This window comes from Brienomyrus brachyistius, unplaced genomic scaffold, assembly GCF_023856365.1.
Source record: "Brienomyrus brachyistius isolate T26 unplaced genomic scaffold, BBRACH_0.4 scaffold44, whole genome shotgun sequence".
NCBI lineage: Eukaryota > Metazoa > Chordata > Actinopteri > Osteoglossiformes > Mormyridae > Brienomyrus > Brienomyrus brachyistius.
In genome coordinates, this window is record NW_026042319.1 from 1,991,350 (window position 1) to 2,011,018 (window position 19,669).

Here is a 19,669-nt window from a genome sequence, read left to right on the forward strand (position 1 = left end):
GTTACGTAAATGCTGACTATTGTTATAATGCATAGCCTTACCGCATACAGGCCTAATCCTTTGACAGTATAGCTTTGCAAACACCGGTGATATTTTGTAGTATTTCATTTTTGGTTGTCACGTGATGTTCATTTATGTGCTTTCTAAGATTTTCATTAACGCGTTACTTAAACTTTGCAGCTATGGCCACATAACGCGAAGGGCAGATTTTTCCTGAAGAATGGGCCGGTGGGCGTGGCTCCTGGTACATTTTAATAGCGTGGGAGAAAAAAACTGTGACGTATGTGATTATGAAATTCACTTGCAAAACATGTGAGAGGTTTTCCTGCGGGCGTGTGTGTGTGTATGTGTGTGTGGGGGGGATCCTTAACTGGATTGGCCAAAGCATAGCAACAGGTCCGTCGACAGTGTCAACAGAAACCGAGTGACACAGTGCGGCAGCTGATGTGAAACCGCAGTGTGAAAGTCAGCGTGCGGCACCGAGTAAAAAGGGCGCTATAATAAGGTAAATGAAAAACTGAGCTATTCTTGCACTGCAGTTGCCCTTTTGCACCATTACAAACAATCTAACATATTCTGCAGTGGCTTAGCTGCAGAGCACATGTAAGCTGTCCCGATGTTTACATGCATTCGTTGTGTCACGTTTTGCACCGTAAAGTTCAGTGTTATATATGAAATAATAATTAAAACATCGCTATGCCTGTTTTGTTTCACCAGATGTTTAGCAGTGTTTTCTATTCAAGTGTCAATGCAATATCGTTTGCCTTCTTTTACGGCTAGTGAGAAATATGCTAAAACATTAATATTATAATTTCATTTTCCTGTTATGCTTAACAGCACACTCGTTTGTAGAGGTCTGGTTGTTTAAGACACAAGTATGACGAGTAATTACCGAATAAATAATAACGTTAAATATATAGTAAAGTACACGATAGTCTACGTAAAAGTCAAAGAAGCTTTGTCTTGTGTGACTGATAATTCATCTTTAGACACAGACGCAGTCATACGACTGACTAACCCTGTTTTGAATTAAAAGAGTGTTAAATGCGTGGAAGCGCTTCAACGTGATCGTAAGAACATAAGAAATTTACAAACGAGAAGAGGTCATTCGGTCCAAAAAACTCGTTTGGGGAGAACTTAACTAATAGCCTAGAGTTGTTAAAATCTTATCTAGCTCCGATTTAAAGGAACCCAGGGTTTTAGTTTGCGCTACATTAGCAGGAAGACTATCCCATACTCTAACTACACGCTGTGTAAACTTATGACCACGAGTTCTACTATTTAACCTAATATTGAAAGTAGCCATTTGGCTGAACAGCATCCAGACCTGTTAGAATCTTATATACTGTACCTGGATCATGTCCCCCTTTAGTCTCCTTTGCTGGAGGCTAAACAGATTCAGCTCAGCTATACCTCTCCTCATAAGACATCAGGAAGACATGGTGAGTGGAGAAAGTCGTCATTTGACTATGCTGCTGCAGATTTGCCTTTTATGCATATTCTTACCCAAGAGTTTTTGTTGTTTGCTTAATGATGAAAATTTTTTTAAAATGATTATTGAATGAATATGCATATCAAATTATGTAATTACAGTTATGAAAGTTCACCCATCAAATTTATAAACGGATAGTGAATGCCTCAGGGCAATACAGAGCTTACCTGTTCTTTCATCTCTTTTTTGCAGAATTTATGTGCGATCACTCACTCAAATATGTAAGAGTGAAGAGACATAGATCCCTGCTTCTGGACACATGGCTGGACGGCTGCAGGGCCGGAGACAGGGACAGGAAACAGGCCCCAACAGGGACGCGAACAGCCTTCTGTCCTCACCAGCATGGCTGAGGGTAAACGGACTGAAGGCGAGCAAGCTCACGCTCCCCCAGGTCCTCACACAAATCGGCTTCAGGCAAAGGGAAGGTATGGCAGGCATCAGAAGAACGCCGTCGTCTGAGGGTAGCGTTCTCACGTCACGCGTGTCAGGGCGCCGTCGTCTGAGGGTAGCGTTCTCACGTCACGCGTGTCAGGACGCCGTCGTCTGAGGGTAGCGTTCTCACGTCACGCGTGTCAGGGCGCCGTCGTCTGAGGGTAGCGTTCTCACATCACGCGTGTCAGGGCGCCGTCGTCTGAGGGTAGCGTTCTCACGTCACGCGTGTCAGGGCGCCGTCGTCTGAGGGTAGGGTTCTCACGTCACGCGCGTCAGGACGCCGTCGTCTGAGGGTAGGGTTCTCACGTCACGCGCGTCAGGACAGGCACCCCAAACTCTGTGTCGGTGAACTTAAACGAGTACTTGTAGACCACAGGTGTAGCAGAGGCACCAATGGCAGAAGCAATGTGCTGCTGATATCAACAGGAGCTTCCGGCACCTTGCAACATGTCTTAAGTCTTGGCAGGTTGATCAGACGCTTTAAGAAACACTCACGTTCTTCAGCATTTTAAATTTAGAGGTGAGTAAGCTTTCAGGGAAAAAAACATGTAGAGATGTCATTCCTAAGCACCTGTCACAGACACTTTTATCTCAAGCATCATGGGTGGAGTGGAGGTCTCACGTGGGGGGGGGTTGGAAAATCTTCCGACCGGAGAGGAGGGGCTCTCAGTCAGTTGTTGCGAATTTTGCATGACCGTTTATAATCGGCACTCGTTAAAATATACCAGCCAGGGGGGGTTTGGTAAATGTTGCAGTGGGCATGATGCCCCCCCCCCCCCCCCCCCGCAACTGGCCCCTGTTGCAGACACTCAGGATCACAGCTGCGCGCAAGTTGCCACTAGAAAAAATGGAAAGATGTACGTGAGAAAAGAAACAGTCCCTTCAGCATAAACTTTGAAAGTATAGAATATGAATCAGCATTACTATATGCAGGATGTATGTGGAATAAGCATTATGGGTGAGCTCTGGCAGTGTATGGAAATATAATGAAGTTAAGGTAAATGTAGCTAAGGTTGCCCCTGCTATGTCGATGCTACATTACAAGCCCTGATCAGAGCAGCTCAGTGGTTCTCTGCTTTGGGTGAACTGGGATACATATCGAAGACAGAGAGAAGAACCCCCCCTCCCCCCCCGCACCGATTTGAGGTTACGGCTATTGGTGAAGAAGTGAAACAGCCGTGGGAGACGGATGCCACAAGTTATACAAACCAAATTATAGGTCAAATAAGGTGTTTAATCAGCCTGGACCAAGCCTCCACACAAACAGCACGGCAACTATGGTTCAAGGACAGTAAGACAGCAAACATCAAAATAACAATGGCTGCCATGTCCCATGTGGCCAAGGTCCAAGATCAATGTCTGGGAGATGGATGCCTGTACAGAGCTGTGAGGATGCATATATGTGGACAATCATAATCGTAATAAAGATAAAAACAAAAAATCTAGTGGAAAAAGTGTGCACCAGGACTACCATAAAATGTACAATGATTAATTGATCGTTTTTTTATTTAGAAATTGTGACAGTTCCTGCTCATACCACTAAGATAGGGATAGCGGTTTCCATTATCTATCGTGCATGCCTGGTCTTTGCGGTACCTGTATATCATTAAGGGCAGTGTCTTCTCTGTTGAAATTCAGATTACGTTGCTTCTCTCGGGAGATCGGTCTGCTCTCAGTACGCCAGAGGGCTGTTCACACGGGTGGGGAAGAATGGATCTGTTTATAACGTAAGCACAGCACCACCTTCTGGCGTCTTATAGTTCATGGCTTCCGACCACAAGCACAGACTTGTTCAGCTGTCCAGATTGTGGTCCCCTTGACAAGATGTCGCTTTGCACCCCTGCTATCGCTGCCACTTTTAGTTTTAATATCAGTTTAATCAATTTAGCTTAATATCAAATATTATATAATAAAAGGTTAAAATCTCTTGAGTAAAAATTTTTACAGTCATAACACAATGACCTTAATTGTAATGTTCTTAGAGCCACATGGGCCATTGTGCTTGGCGAATGTATTTTTACATTCTTGTTACCACGTGCGGGCATGTTGTCCATCCACAGCTGACCGCAAGTCCTGAACAGCTGGAGGAGCTTTGCGAGAGATTGGACCAGAAGGCCAGACTCTTCCAACATCGACTGGCTTGGCTCACAAGCGGCAGTCGGCAGATATTCGGGGTCATCCAGGAGCGTAGCGCCGCCCTAGTGCTGGATTTCGGTACTGCAAGTGGGGGCCAGTTCCGCCTAGGCCAAAGCTCTGTGTGCATGGTCATCAAGGAGCAGGTGTCTCAGATCGCCTGGTTCAACCTTATTCGGTGAGGGAGCTGCTAATTCTGGGATGACGGCAGCTTGTTACCCTGTCGTTCCCTTTCAAACAGATTGCGTGTGATGGTGATTACCTCCTTAGCTCAGGTTTTTTAAAAATGTTTCAGCCCTGGTCCGGTAGCTGAGCTGTGGCGGGGGATAGCAGAGTGCACGTCTCCCACTAACATCGACGCTGCTGCGGCGTGGGTCTGGGGATTGGGCCCTGCAAAGTCCTCTCCTTCATATACTGCCGACGCACTGCTTGCAGCCATAGGGGACCCGAAGGTGACACTGTAATCGCTGTAATAATTACAGTACATCTGGAGATTCCTCTAACCCTTTATTCAACGGGGGCAGAGATGTCCTGGCGACAAGCTCATTTAATTGCGTTGCCAGTTCTCCTCAGATAAAAACACGCTACGTGTTGAACCTTTTGGCCTAGTAACAGTTACTCTGCTGGTTCGTTAATCTTCTGTGAGGTAATGGAAATTCCCAGTGAGGTTATAGGAAATCCCACCACGGAATGGGAGTTTCCCAATCATCCCCAGCCGTCTTTGTTTCCTGGCTCTTCAGCTAGAGGCTGTATACTTGTTTGCTGTGGGAGACGGCAAAGTGGACACAGCCAGACTGCTGAGGACGAGAAGAATGAAAAATGCCCAAGCCATCCACTGCGTGTCGTTCAACGCCAAGAGAAAGGAAACCATTAAAGGATTAAAGGAGTTATCCCACCGTACTGCTGGGAGGTATGAGGGAAACATTTTAGTTGGATCAAATTATAGGTCAAATAAGGTGTTTAATCAGCCTGGACTAAGTCTCCCCACAAAAAGCACTGCAACTATGGTTCACACGTTACCATGAGGAAGGATGCCATTGGTGAATGAATGAATGATTAATTGTTAGATGCATTATTTATCAGTCATGTATTCTCTGTCTGGCCTCTTTGAGTGCTTTGACCCCTTATCTTGGGTATAGTTTACAAATGATATGTAAACACTCAAAATGATCATTCTCACCACGGCCAGTCGATGAGCCTCCATGAATAAAACCATTTTTCTGTAGGCGTTCATGTAGGTTATTGCTGACAAAAATTGAATGACTCAGCTAAAGACATAATTAATGACTTGGCCTTTATACGAATTGCTTATCACCTCGTGAATCGTACCAAAACAGAGTCACGTGGTTTAGCACATTCACCCAGAGGAGACATGCATGCTGTCCAGGTTTCACGCCTTTGCTGAGATGAGCCTGTTTGAAGACGTGTCACATGACTCGGGAGAGGGGGATCATGGGATTGCAAGTCGTCAGATGTCAGTCATGCCCATTGGAGGCCTACCTCCAGGTAACATGGCTGATCCTGAATTATGATACCCATAGGGATTTTGTTATAATAAAATGTGCATCTGTGTGTTAAAACAGACCTGTGGCTTTTGTAATCACAATGGATCTGAGACAGGTGGCATAGTTGGTTCGTTGGTTGTTTCAGACCAAACTAAACATTACTGGCCGGGTTCCTGGATAAAAGGGCCCAGATGGTCAGATGGTGTGATGCCAATCCTCCACAACCTGTGTTCTCCACAGGGGAGGCCGTCAGGGAGGACGTGTTCCTGGTGTGGAGGGAGATGCAGGACGCGTTGACCACCAGGGCTGAGATCCAGGAGCTGCTGCAGGAGCTTAATGCAACAGTGACCCCTCAAGGTAGGGTTATTCATTAAGATAGAGAGATCTGCTGCGCATGGGTGTTTCCCTGTATTTGTAAACACGGATTTCTGCATTCTTTAAAGATACATCTCAAACGACATGCTAGAGGTAGAAATTCAGGGACAAGTAAAGGGATGTGAACCTAAGGGGGTGAAGAACTTTGAGTTGATAGTGTAATATGAATCTGCAGATCCTGGGGGGCTCGCGACCGCAGTGTCTGAGGACTGTCTAAGTTCCAAATCGTGGCTCTCCTACAATGGGCTGAAGGTGCAGAACCTTTCACTGTACGACGCACTGGCGGACTGTGCCTTCCGCCATGCGGATGGCGTTGAGGTCGCCATGGCCAAGCTGCCTGATGTTGTGAGTAGAAGGAGCCTAACTGGAGGAATGGGCTCTGTGGGGAGCGGGGAAGTCATGGCCTCTGCTTAGTTATTGAACCAGTAATATAACTACTGCTAATAAATTGGTGATCTCACCTGATGTATGCGCTCACAGCCCATTTCCTCCTTCACAAACAGTGAATGATCACCGACTGTGGATTCCTGTCTTTGCCTGTGTTAGGAACCGAAAAACAAGTTAGTCAATGCCAAGTACTGCAGTCAGTTTGCACACATGACATGGGTAGATGGCTCTGTGGTGCATGTGTATGTCACTCCGGAGAAGTCCAGATGGTACAGAGATCGGATGGAGGAGTCCCTCAAGAAGCTCCAGAGAAGGTAGGGCCCAGCCCCTGACGGAATTGTCTCCTCAAGACTACGGGCTAGCCTTCAGTGGAGCTTGGTGCCCCCACAGGCTGGAGTGGTTACAGCAGGGCAGCAGGCAGCTGTTTGGAGCAGTTCTGGAGCTGCAGGTGTACATCCTCATAGACACCTCAGAGCCCATGAAAGAGCACCTTCCTCTGCTGAAGGACAAGTTCTACCAGCTTATACAGGTCAGATGCTGTTCTGAGCACCAGCAGAGATTCCGCCGTCCTCTTTCAGTGGGGATGGCAGATTTCACTGTAGTCTGTGCTGTGGTTTCAGGAACAGCTTAGCTTCAAAGCCAAAGTGAACTTTGTGGCATTTGGCTCGCAAGTGGTCTCCTGGAGGGTGAGGTTGACGGAGGTGTCTGAGGAGAACCTGGAGAGGGCCTGGAGCTGGGTTCAGGGCTTACAGGTGGGACACATGGCCTCATCTGTGTAGCTTTGGCTGATATTCAGATGGTTCTCATTTGGAGTTAAAGACCTTACTGGTTGCAGTCTACAAGTATGGAGGTTTAAAGGTAGACCTTCAATCGGGAATGAACATCTGGGCTTAAGTTACCATGTTCTCTTACCAGGCTGGTGGATCCACCAACATCCTTGAAGCTCTGCAGGTGGCTCTAGCAGACATCGACACACACGCTGTTTACCTTCTGACCCACAGTGGCCTGGACGAGGTACGGAGCTCACGTGTCCTGATGCTGGCTGCTCCGGTTTGGAGCAAAGCATGATTAAAGGTTGAAGATTATTAATGATGAGTGTTTCCAGTGTCCAGAGTAGCAGACATTCATGACTGCAAGATCATCAAGCACCAGACGGTAGATTAAACCTAGATTATTTCAGTAAAACTGATAAATAAATAGTTGATAGCAAAATGTTATTTCTAGAATATTCCTAGAATGTTACATCATACGTGAAACATTCACAAATACTCGTGATTCCTACACCGTTTGACTGAAGTTCTTTTTTTCGGTTGTGAAATGCGTCTGCATCGTCCCCCACCGTCGGTGGTCATAATGGTGGCCGACAGCCCACAGGGACGATCCTGGCCCGAGTGCAGTCGGATCGGCCGGTCCCGATCCACACTGTGTCCTTCAACTGCAGTGACCCGGAGACCAACTGCTTCCTGGTGGAGCTGTCCCGAAAGACCGGGGGCAGGTACCATAGCCATTGCAGCTGCTCTGTGGATCCCGCAGAGAATATGCCCTTTGTGGTGAGCATGTTAGAACCCCCATCCCCCCCCGATATTAAGTAACATTAAAATCTAAATAATCCATTTTAATGAATAGACGCTTTAGTGAGTGAACATGTCATTGGATGATCAGAGTGAAGATACCCACCTTCTGAAGGAAGAGATCAAGCAGGGGAAGAATGACCTGAAGACTGTTTTGAGGCTCAGGGCAGAGTGTGTCATGCTGGACTGGTATCACAACAGGGGCAATAAGGAAGCAGAAAGGTGATCCTGCTTTTCAGGTCCCCAGGATGCCAGCTGGAGTGACTCATCACACCGTGACAGGTCCCATAACTTCGTCTCCTGCAGGAGCTGTAGGCGACCCCCTGCTGCTCCTCGCCCCCCAGGCAGCGCGATACGTACCCCGAGACCTCACTTGGCCACGCCGCGTGGTCCATCCTCACAGGGACGTGACCCCAGTCCAGCAAGCCAAGGAACGTGGCAACCAGGTCTGTAATCCCGACTGGCCGAGGGGCAGGACATGGAATGAGCTAATTTGCCACCTCATGGCATTAACTACACAAGTCAGGTAGCCAAGGCCTCCTAGGCGTCTATTCCAGGACTCGTTTTATACCCAGAGCGGAAAGTGTCTGATTGATGTCTGAGCGGTTTGTCTCAGTGCAGTGAGGCCCCAGATTTACGCCGCGTGTGTGACACAGCTGCACTGCGGGAGTTTCTGGAACATGCCGCTGACGTTGAGGACGGGGACGGAGCGTCATCCCAGGACTGGTCGCTGCCTGAGACACAGGCCCTCTTCCAGAAGAATGTCGACAAACAGAACTGGGTCCTCGACAGTGAGTCGCCTAAGTTTCCTGTTCATCTAGATGCTCACAGCCACGCAGCAGCGCTAGACGTGTGGGTGACTGGGGAATCCCCTAATAGTTAATATCGAAACGGAGCATGATGGCGTGTAGGAGTGTCTGCCCGCATTCTGACCAGCCCTTCCTCTGCGTTATGCCCTCTGCTTCTAGGGATCGAGTCCAGACTCCCCACAACCCTGACTGGGATAAGTCGTTACTGAAAATGCGTTGATAGAATATGACCTACTTTAACCAGAAGATTTTGAATCATTGTTTTTTATTTAAGTGTACAATTTTCTTTTTACTGTAAGCTGAACGTAAAGCGCTGAATTTGAAACTGCATTTTCGCTGGGAACAATCTGAAAGGTCAAATGAGCGTAAAATAATGTGGTTTGTTCACATAAAGTGGGAGGGGGTAAAAGTATAATTGTATGTGTAAATGGGTCTTAGTGTTGCTACAGAATGGGGTCTATTTTTAGGACAGTCTGGTAATCAAAGCATGTCCTTGAGAGTAATTAGCTGCATGACATTCACTATAATTTCAGCTGACGTGGGACTCCTTCTTTCCAGTTACTACGTCCGTAAGGAAAAGTCTGTGTAGAAAAGGCAGCCTGTAGTTTCCGGCGGTTATGTTTGGTAACTGATGTTTCATTTTACCTCCTGAGCTCACGTGCCTCTGGTTCCCAAAAGGTCTCCAGGCGACGCCCACGGAAGGCGACCGAAAGAGAGAGAACGGGGAAGAGGCGGCTCTGTAAGGACGGCACCTTCTAAGATGGTTTCTCTATTTCGGCACGGCCGTATTCAGCAGTGACCTATAACACATTATACCTCATTACAGATATTACAGCCATGTGTGTGAATACAAAGTGTGGCTCACACATAACTGTGATGACTGCAGTCCCTTTCTCTGTATGGAGGATGAAAGGGATGAAAAGTCAGATATGGGCTATTTTGGTCCATGAGGCTCCTGTGTGTGTGCGTGTGTGTGTGTGTGTGTGTGTGTGTGTGGGCGGGGGTGGGGTTCTTAAAATAAGTCACCTCACTCTTGCCAGTTGTTTCAGGAGTAAATCATTCATCAGGCACCGCTATAGTTAACAGGCCTAGACTGAGGCCTTGGAGATCTGAGATAGGAGGAAAGGCACTGGGATAGCATGCGGGAGCCTGAGCTGAGCCTGGCCCCTGACCTTTGGCCCCTGACCTTTGGCCCTTTGTTCTGTGGCTTGCTTTTGCTGCAGGTCCCTCGATGTGCCTACAGCTCGCTGGCTACAAACAAACAGCTTGGTTGCCAGGAGACTCACCATAATGGATGCTTTGGCTCCCACAATCATCCGACAAAAGGCAAAATATATCCCCATTCTGGACACAAATGTCCATTCAAAAGTTTTTGATGAGGTAAGAATGGGCAGCAGTACTGGCTTTTCCTTGAAACATCAGTCCTGCAACATTTTTTTTTGCCCTTGCAGAAATTGCCAGTGTTATGGGAGCACAGAGTTTCGACAAAAATCTGACATTCTGCAGTGTTGTGAAATTTCACATTTAGCATTCCTTTATATAAATCCTTTATATAATAATGTGTAAATATTATGTAATTAATGGTATGTCATTCAGCCAGAATCAAAGAGTATAATATTTAAATTATATATTTTTAGTAGGTTATACATTTAAAAATTCTGCATTATATTATTAGCTGTTTATTCTATAAACCAACAGGCTTTGTCAGTTTTATTTAAGCAGAGGGAAGGGTTATACATGAAATGAAATTAAATGAAATTAAATAAGATGAATGAAAAAAATGTGCTGCTTGGGCAGACAGTAATACTCTCTGTGGCCTCTAGAGGGCAGCGACAGCACATTTCAGGTAAATGCACAGAATTTGCATTTTTTTTTCTGTTTTCAGGAAATAGACCCTTCAGTTCTATTTTTAGATTTAGAATAATGGCTGATATTCCGTATCATTGGTACACCTTTGTACCGTGCATTATGAAAAATGTATTACACCTCAAGGCTCCTTCCTTAATCTGCTGAGTAAATGAGAGTGTTATGCAGCACTCTGTAGTAAGCTAGCTGTAGTAAGCATATTTAAATGGGGAACTCCTATATGTCTCTTTTCTCCATTTTCTTACTATGTATAAGGACTAACTGTGTAACCTTGTTTGAATATATCCATCCATCCATCTGCTGATCTGGTAATGGGTTCCGGGGTATACCCTCACCCCGTGGGGGACAGTAAGCATGCTGTCCCCTGATGAAAGCGCCCCGAATACATTCAGCACTCGCTGCTCCATTGTGATGTCACATGCGTCCTCCTTCAAGTGGCAACACAAGTCGCTTCTATGGCAACTCGTTAATTGCGTGCCGTGCTGAGACTCTCTGTGACATGGCTGACCCCCGATCCCCTCAGAGAGGGACAGACAGGAAGCAGCGTTCCTCTCTCCGGATCCCACACCTCGGGGTTGTTGGAACCTTGGCCATGGAGGCGTCGGTTCTTATGGTTGTTGCGATGAACCTCATGCACGGTGGTAACTGAATTATACAAATGGCTGGTGGTAATTAAATTAAACTAGCGGAACACACGTGTTTGTGTGTGTGTTTGTGTGTGTGTTTGTGCTCTGTAATGTGATTGTGAGAGATAATCTGAGCCGACAGTGTATCACAGGGAGCACATTCAGGGAGGGTGATTATCCCAGCTGGGACACATGAGTAGGCGTTTGCTGTGAGGAACCCCAAACGACGGCACTGAGAGTGTGTGTGCATGTTTATGTCGATGGCTGCAGCCCCACTGAGATAATACAGGCAGACAGAATCTGTGTGTGTAACTATGTCTGTGTCTATAATCCCTCCCCAGGTCTCGCCACTGGCCCTTGGGAGTAGCGGCTCACAGCGGGTTGTCCTGCTCAACCCCCTGGCTGTGGACCTAGAGGGGTACAAAGCCAGGCTACAGGAGACCCTGACAACGTACAAGAGGTCAGCCCTCCAGGGAGCTGGGGGGGCGGCTACACAGTAAAGGGGATGTGGAGAGACCAGAGGGAAGGAGGGGGGTGAGGGCTACACAGTGTAGGGGATGTGGAGAGACCAGAGGGAAGGAGGGGGGGCTACACAGTGAAGGGGATGTGGAGAGACCAGAGGGAAGGGGGGGGGGGGGCTACACAGTGTAGGGGATGTGGAGAGACCAGAGGGGAAGGGGGGGGGCTACACAGTGTAGGGGATGTGGAGAGACCAGAGGGAAGGAGGGAGGGCTACACAGTGTAGAGGACGTGGAGAGACCAGAGGGAAGGAAGGGGGGCTACACAGTGTAGGGGATGTAGAGAGACCAGAGGGAAGGAGGGAGGGCTACACAGTGTAGGGGATGTGGAGAGACCAGAGGGAAGGAAGGGGGGCTACACAGTGAAGGGGATGTGGAGAGACCAGAGGGAAGGGGGGGACAGTGTAGGGGATGTAGAGAGACCAGAAGGAAGGAGGGGGGCGGCTACACAGTAAAGGGGATGTGGAGAGACCAGAGGGAAGGAGGGGGGGCTACACAGTGAAGAGGATGTGGAGAGACCAGAGGGAAGGAAGGGGGGCTACACAGTGTAGGGGATGTGGAGAGGCCAGAGGGAAGGAGGGAGGGCTACACAGTGAAGGGGATGTGGAGAGACTACAGGGAAGGGGGGGCTACACAGTGTAGGGGATGTGGAGAGACCAGAGGGAAGGAGGGAGGGCTACACAGTGTAGGGGATGTGGAGAGACCGGGGGGTGGCTACACAGTGAAGGGGATGTGGAGAGGCCAGAGGGAAGGAGGAAGGGCTACACAGTGAAGGGGATGTGCAGAGACCACAGGGAAGGGGGGCTACACAGTGTAGGGGATGTGGAGAGACCAGAGGGGGGTGGCTACACAGTGAAGGGGATGTGGAGAGACCAGAGGGAAGGAGGGGGGGTGCGAAACAGTGGAGGGGATGTAGAGAGACCAGAAGGAAGGAGGGGGGGGCTACACAGTGTAGGGGATGTGGAGAGACCAGAGGGAAGGAAGGGGGGCTACACAGTGAAGGGGATGTGGAGAGACCGGGGGGTGGCTACACAGTGAAGGGGATGTGGAGAGACCAGAGGGAAGGGGGGCGGGCTACACAGTGTAAGGGATGTGCAGAGACCAACAGGAAAGAGGGGGGCTACACAGTGAAGGGGATGTGGAGAGACCAGAGGGAAGGGGGGTGCTACAGTGTAGGAGATGTGGAGAGACCGGGGGGGGGTACACAGTGTAGGGGATGTGGAGAGACCAGAGGGAAGGAAGGGGGGCTACACAGTGAAGGGGATGTGGAGAGACTGGGGGGGTGGCTACACAGTGAAGGGGATGTGGAGAGACCAGAGGGAAGGGGGGGCTACACAGTGTAGGGGATGTGCAGAGACCAGCGGGAAAGAGGGGGGCTACACAGTGAAGGGGATGTGGAGAGACCAGAGGGAAGGGGGGTGCTACAGTGTAGGAGATGTGGAGAGACCGGGGGGCTACACAGTGTAGGGGATGTGGAGAGACCAGAGGGAAGGAAGGGGGGCTACACAGTGAAGAGGATGTGGAGAGACCGGGGGGGTGGCTACACAGTGAAGGGGATGTGGAGAGACCAGAGGGAAGGGGGGGCTACACAGTGTAGGGGATATGCAGAGACCAGCGTGAAAGAGGGGGGCTACACAGTGAAGGGGATGTGGAGAGACCAGAGGGAAGGGGGGGGCTACATGGTGAAGGGGATGTGGAGAGACCAGAGGGAAGGAGGGGGGGACACACAGTGTAGGGGTTTTGGAGAGACCGGGGGGGGGCGAAACAGTGGAGGGGATGTGGAGAGACCAGAGGGAGGTGGGGGGTGTGCTCTGTGACCGTAGTGTGTAATATTTACCATGTCAGGAGGGTATGATAATAAAGAATGAAGGGATGTCTAAGTGAGAACAAAGAGCAGTGAAAGTTAACTGAAGAAAAAATTTCCAAAACTCACTCAGTCCACAGTTCAATTTCTGTGAACTTTCTGTGAGTTTTCGAAATGTAACAGAAGTTCTTTGCTGGATTACATGAGAACTGCTGCACCAAAATGACTGGGCCCTTGCGAAGTGGAGGATGTCAGTACAGCATCTTCAGTCCCTTTGCTGAAAAGATGATTGAATGATGTTTCAATGCTGCAGAAAGTTGTTCCCCTTCACTTTCCAGGCGCCTGGAATCGATTTTCTGGAACGCGCTGAGTGAGGAGGTGAAAAGCAAGTGAGTATGCGTGAGTACGTGTGTGTTTGTGTGAATCTACTCCACCATCACCGATCTCTTCGAAACTTCTGTGAACGTTACATTTGGCCAGGTGATTAACGGCAATCGAACTGGCTTGTTTAACAACACCAGTATGGATTTTCACTGGATTCCACCACAGAGCATGATGCGCTGAGCATTATTTCCAGCTTCTAAGTGGAGCACAACCGAGCAGATTCTAAATTCAGTTAGTTTGGACACATCACTCTTCACTGAAGTGCTTAATAGAGATTCAGCAGCGACATTAGATGATGATTTAGGTCTAATTCAGACGACTGTCGCAGATGGATGCAGTAATATGGAGTCTCGTGCAGTGAGACATAATTAGCTTTGCATGCAGTGGTTTGTGCATTGGGACTCTACCCTACAGTTACGCATTTGCTCAGGAAAAAAACACAATTTAATATCTAAATATATGCTAATTAACATAATAAAAATAAACAGGTATTTCTTCTTTTCTCCAAAAAGTTACCGGTGCCTTGTTGGATAGATAGAAGAAAACCTGCTTTGGTTGCCTAACCTCTCTTCAGGGGCACCTCAGACATTCCATGTATCTCTTAAATTTCGCCACCAGCTCAGTTAACTTAATTAGTTAATTCAACAGAGGTATTGATTATCCATACGAGTTGGAGTAGCGGTAGTATCAGAAATACGTGGGTGTGTTGGACGGTTGCTGCAAACACTGGAGTGATTTTAGAGGTGATTTTAGTGGAGGTTTTCAAACGGCTGAGAGGACACAATATCATAATTTCACACCAAGATGAAGACCATGTGAACATCATTTTCTTTGACTGCCTAAGATAATGGCACAGTAATGTATTTCATTGGGTTCTCAGGTGACAGGAAGTGACTGGTGTTCTGTGTTCTCCTTTTATCGTAGGTTTGGCAGTGAGGAGCCAGTGGTTTTCACGGAGCACCGGGATGCCTTGCTGCGGACTCTGGAAGACCTCGGTTGTCCTCTGCCTAGGACTGATGTGGACTTACTGGAGGAGCAGGTCCACCTTGCCTGCTCTTTCTTACAGCAAGCCTCAGATCTGCAGCAGACTATCAAGGAGAAAGCCCGCGACAGGCACCCTGTGAGTAAGCCACTGATGATGATGTGGATATCGCCCCCTGCTGGTGTGGCAGACACAGGACGTCTCCTAGTGTGGGTGGAACTGAAAGTTTCAGTATATTATGATGCAATTTTGTGATTTAGTTAAACTAATATCCACCCAGTCACTTTCCAACTGCTTAGCCTGGTAGGGAGGGAGTGGGCTGATACTATATCAGGCAGCCAGAGCACATGGGAGGGAGATATCCTGGATTGGGCACCAGGTTGTGTGGAGAACCTGAGTGAGGCAAAAATTCGCATCACCTCAAAAACAAGTCTAATGAGGATACCAGACCATTAAAGACCAAAAGAAAACCAGTACGAAACTTTGATACGAGGCTCGATTAGTTTCTTGATTATTAGACAGAAAAAGGAATATTTAACCTGCCAGTTTCCCAGATTCCACCCTTATCGTCAGTTATACACCACAGCGACTTCAGCTGGTCACTCCCAGCCTTCAGGGTTTGGCGATGACGACATCATCAACCCAAGAACAGCTGAATCCATATTCATTAGCATAAAACAGCAATCTGACAACCATCAATGCCCATGTTGTATTTATCGTAGAGGTTAATTAAGCCACTTTTGTTCTTTAGTTTGACAGAGGAGGGATGAGAAAGGGGAAGTCAGTGTTGCGCCCGAACTCGTGCCTGGTCTCCTCCTTACTCGGCCTCACCGCGGTTCTTCGAATGGTTGTTAAAAACGCAACCAGTTTGTCTGCGAGGCAGTCAGAGGCGTCATGAGGGTGACCGGCCGAGTTTAGCTCAGAGATGCCGCATTTCTAAGCAGCCAACAAGCAGTAAACATCTAAACGGTGACCGCTTCTGTTTTATGTTTGATAATGAAGTAGCTCCTGACTTTCATATCAGCTCCAGCATCTTTGAAGAAGACCCAGGATTTATGTCTTTTAAAAACGGGTCTCGTACACTCAGATAACAGATTTTCGACTGCATGAAGTTTTCCCAAACCAGGACTGTCAGTACAAGTGCCAGACTCTGTTTTGCATTTGCGATGTTTTAAATAGCCCAGCGGCACACGTTCAGCTGAATAGTGCAAGTGTTGCATAAATGGAGTTTCAGATTAAGAGGGTCAAATCAAGGTCTAGACTTTTCAGCAGTCAGTGATTAAGGAAGCGTCCTCTCCAGCGAGTTGGCTGTCCAGAGGAGTGTGTGAATGTGTGTGTGTGTGTGTGTGTGTGTGACTCCCTCATGGGGACACTAGTATGACATCAGCACAGTTGGGGCAATCAGGAATCTGATGTGGGAAGATGGGTGTATAGCCTTGAGGGTCGCAGTCTTGTGCTCCTGAACGCTTTGCTGGATCAGCTCCTGGGGGGCCACCGGGGGGTCCTGTTCCTCCATGCTGAAGGGTTGGGGGGCAGTAATTCAATCAACAAACAGCAGACTAACAGCATGCGTTCAAAAGCAGGCCGAGAAGCGAAATCCGCATGGTGTAGCTGAGTTGCCTCTCTGGGCAGCGCAGTACGTAGCATGCGGCTGCAGCTAATAACTGCACACCCCCTTGATTAATTCTCTGTCTCCGTATTTTCGTGGGCAATGTGTGAGACACTTTTAAAATTGAAGTATTGGCTATCTGCATTCCTGCTTTTAGGACCCTGGGACCAGAGTGGATAGCCGACCAGCTAAAGACTCAGGGATGAAACAGAGGGGGGTCCTAGACGGCCTAAGGGGTCAGAGCGCAATCGGCAGGTCTGAGACGGACGGCTTCTATTACACCGGTGGGTGTCATGTCTGCTCAGGGCCCCTGCTTGTGCCCCTGAGTGGCAGCAACTTGCAGGAACATGGCCTCAGTAGGCTGATCAGATGAACTGTGGACTTGACATTAAGGATCTGCTATACACATGGTCATTTATCACACTTTACAGACCTGAGGTTCTGTCGCTTCCAGGCACTATTAGGAGATACCTGAGTGGCAAGCGAGTGATGATGGACTTCAAGAGCGGCCAATCAGAGGTCGTTCCTTTGAGGTTCCTTATCCCCATTGGAGGCTCTGGGCCCCGCCCCCCATTGGCAGTAAGTCTCCTCCCCTCACTCTTACTCAGGATACAATTTTATACAGTATTGTAATCAATCCAACCTCCCAGCCACCTAGGTTTGGCAAAACTTCATAGTCTTAGCTTCTGTCCTACCTGCTGCCTGGAAAGTTTTCCGTTCCCTAACTAGATGATGATCATATTCCATCCATGTTGTGTTTTTTCCAGGTTGTATCTTCAGCAGTTCTGCACTTGCATGAAACGTTTTTCACGTTGTGGCTGTCACTAACAGACGCTCCCCTGCATTTGCTCTCCACAGACGGGAGATTTCGTGCTTGTGGGCTCTGGGAACGAAGGTGCGGGAAACTGCTTCGTCCCAGGGGTTGTCATAGCAACGCCTTGCAGACTGGACGCCAAGGACAAACTGTACACAGTTTTCAAATTCAACGACAGAAAGGTGGGCCCCTGCGGGGCTGATGCTGCCATCGATTCAAGGGACCGCCAGCATTGTGGAGGGGGGGTGCCTGAGGGCTGACTGGCCAGGGATGAAAGACTCACTGCCCAAATTCACAATGGCTGCCCAGTAGTAAATTCCTCCCACTTGGCAATAACAGCTTATTTGGCAATGGGCAGAATGAGCCAATATATCCATCAAAAGTGAATTTTTCTGGATGGTGTGTAGAGAAGAGACCCAATGTCAACATGAGTGCTCAGGCTTTGTGTTGGGTTCCACAGGTACATGCCACACGCAACAAGATCATCAAAATTAGCCAAGCCCGGTACAACCTCACCTGTAGATACATCAGGGAGTGTGAAGGGAGACACGCAGGGTAAGTGAAACATACTCATCCATCAGGTATCTGTGTAAAGGGTTACATCGCCTACATGTAAGATGCACTGCGTGTAAAGTAACCACAGCAGAGGCTGCTACTCAGGTTTGTGGCCCCGATAAATCCCAGTAAAAATTACGGTAACCAGCAGGGGGTTGTAACTATAGCTACAGGCTTCCAATATAGATGTAAGTTGGCTGTAGAGTCAGTGCGGAGCCATAAAGGCATGAAACAGCCACTGGGACTCACTTGTGAGAACCACCTGCGGCTAAAAAGCTTTAGCAATTAGTCTGCTTGGGGTTTTGGTAATTAAAATACTAGTTATTTTGGCAATGCTTATTGACGAGGTGAGACAACAGGGCTTCCTCTGGAGACAGATACACGATTATCAAACCTCAGCAGGCCTGAAGCGAAGGTTTCAGCAAACATATCTTATGTAAACTTGCTGCATTGCGGGACACTTTGGAGGATGTCCCAGGGTTTGAGATCATCGAACGATCCCGGTGTTCTCCTCAGGGTGTCTGAGGATCTGCATGGTGCAGATAAAAGTTCGGAGCCAAAGGAGACGAGGATGGCGGTGACCTGCAGCGCGCTAGAGAGGTCAAACCGCCTGAAGATTACGGGCCATTCCCAGCAAGAAGCTCCCTATCCAGGGGAGCGGGGAGAGCATGAATAACCTCCAAACGGATGCAGGTGAGCCTCTCTGCTGTGGAGCAGGATCTTGTCTTTGAGGGCTGGAGGCCTCTGTGCTCATGTAGCACCTGCCTAAGGCCTCTCCTCTTCACGATTTACCCTCTGGGTAACTTTAGCGCCATTTGGTTCTGACAGCCGCGGGTTGCTGTTGCCTCGTGTCACAGGGGAGGAGCTTGATGTCACAGGGGAGGAGCTTGATGTCACAGGGGAGGAGCTGTTGCCTCGTGCCACAGGCTTCAGAGGAGGAGCCACACGGAACGGCACTCCACTCCTGGACCCCCTCCCCAAGACGTCACTGTCCTCCCTGTCCTGGAACAGCAGCCAGAAAGCCCCACCCCTACAGAGAGTCCGCAGTGTAGACAACAGGATGTACACAAGTCTCACTGGTGTCCATTTACAAATCACCATATTATTTGTATTAAGAGGTCACTTTCGGGTAAAAGAAAAAAAGGAAATATAGGTGTTTAGGATTTGAAACTGAAGTTGTATGTTTTAATCATTTATTTTGCTAGTGTACGGAATGTACTGGAAAACACCTTCTAAACATATCTAGAACATAACTATTTATATATGGGAAATGTTCTCTGCACAAACACAATGCAGGCCAGTAGCAGGGCCTTGGTCACCAATGTCAGAGCTGGAAGATGTTTTTCCCCATAGTTACCTTTGAGCATTCTGGGTAACCTGAATTAAGGCACTGCTCTGTGTAAACACTGTTACCTAGCAATAAGAAAGTAATTACAGGCATCATGACACATGATCTCGTCTGTCATTCTGATTGCATGAATGTTACATAGCACTTTTCAAGACAGCCAAAGCAGATTACAGAACACCCACCTGGGTGACGTACCTCAGTTTTACATATCAGGTAAAGGACGGCACCATTTTTACCATGTTCAGTGTCCCCATCACTACACAGGGATCCACACAGACCATAGGATAGAGCAACCTGTTAGCTTACAGCAGCAATCCAGCTTTCCCAGTTGGTCCCAGTACTTTCCCATCCAAGTACTGGCCAGGCTCAAACCAGATGATTCCCTGGTCTGACCTGCGGGTGGTCTGGCTGCTGACTACACTGGTGCTTAGTGAATTATAAGATGTCGAAGCGTCAGCT

General features: G+C 48.2%; 1 protein-coding gene across 3 annotated transcripts; it reads left to right on the forward strand.

The window, feature by feature from the left end:
• Positions 1–325: 325 nt before the first annotated feature.
• LOC125723020 (von Willebrand factor A domain-containing protein 3B-like) lies at positions 326–19,315 on the forward strand. Of its 3 annotated transcripts, none has more exons than XM_048999413.1 (29): positions 326–505; positions 1,373–1,442; positions 1,685–1,917; positions 3,563–3,651; positions 3,985–4,235; positions 4,353–4,509; positions 4,798–4,967; positions 5,445–5,563; positions 5,803–5,919; positions 6,113–6,282; positions 6,484–6,638; positions 6,715–6,853; positions 6,945–7,076; positions 7,240–7,338; positions 7,692–7,874; positions 7,987–8,117; positions 8,202–8,341; positions 8,552–8,686; positions 9,383–9,443; positions 9,928–10,084; positions 11,538–11,656; positions 13,857–13,907; positions 14,827–15,022; positions 16,651–16,777; positions 16,948–17,072; positions 17,352–17,489; positions 17,768–17,862; positions 18,379–18,555; positions 18,691–19,315. In XM_048999413.1, the coding sequence occupies exons 3-28, from the start codon at positions 1,752–1,754 to the stop codon at positions 18,536–18,538; spliced, it is 3,582 nt and encodes a 1,193-aa protein (XP_048855370.1). In that variant the 5' UTR covers positions 326–505; positions 1,373–1,442; positions 1,685–1,751; the 3' UTR covers positions 18,539–18,555; positions 18,691–19,315. The 3 variants fall into 3 exon arrangements, with proteins under 3 accessions (XP_048855370.1, XP_048855369.1, XP_048855371.1); XM_048999412.1 differs by having other exon boundaries at positions 18,720–19,315; XM_048999414.1 differs by having other exon boundaries at positions 18,741–19,315.
• The last annotated feature ends 354 nt before the right edge of the window (positions 19,316–19,669 follow it).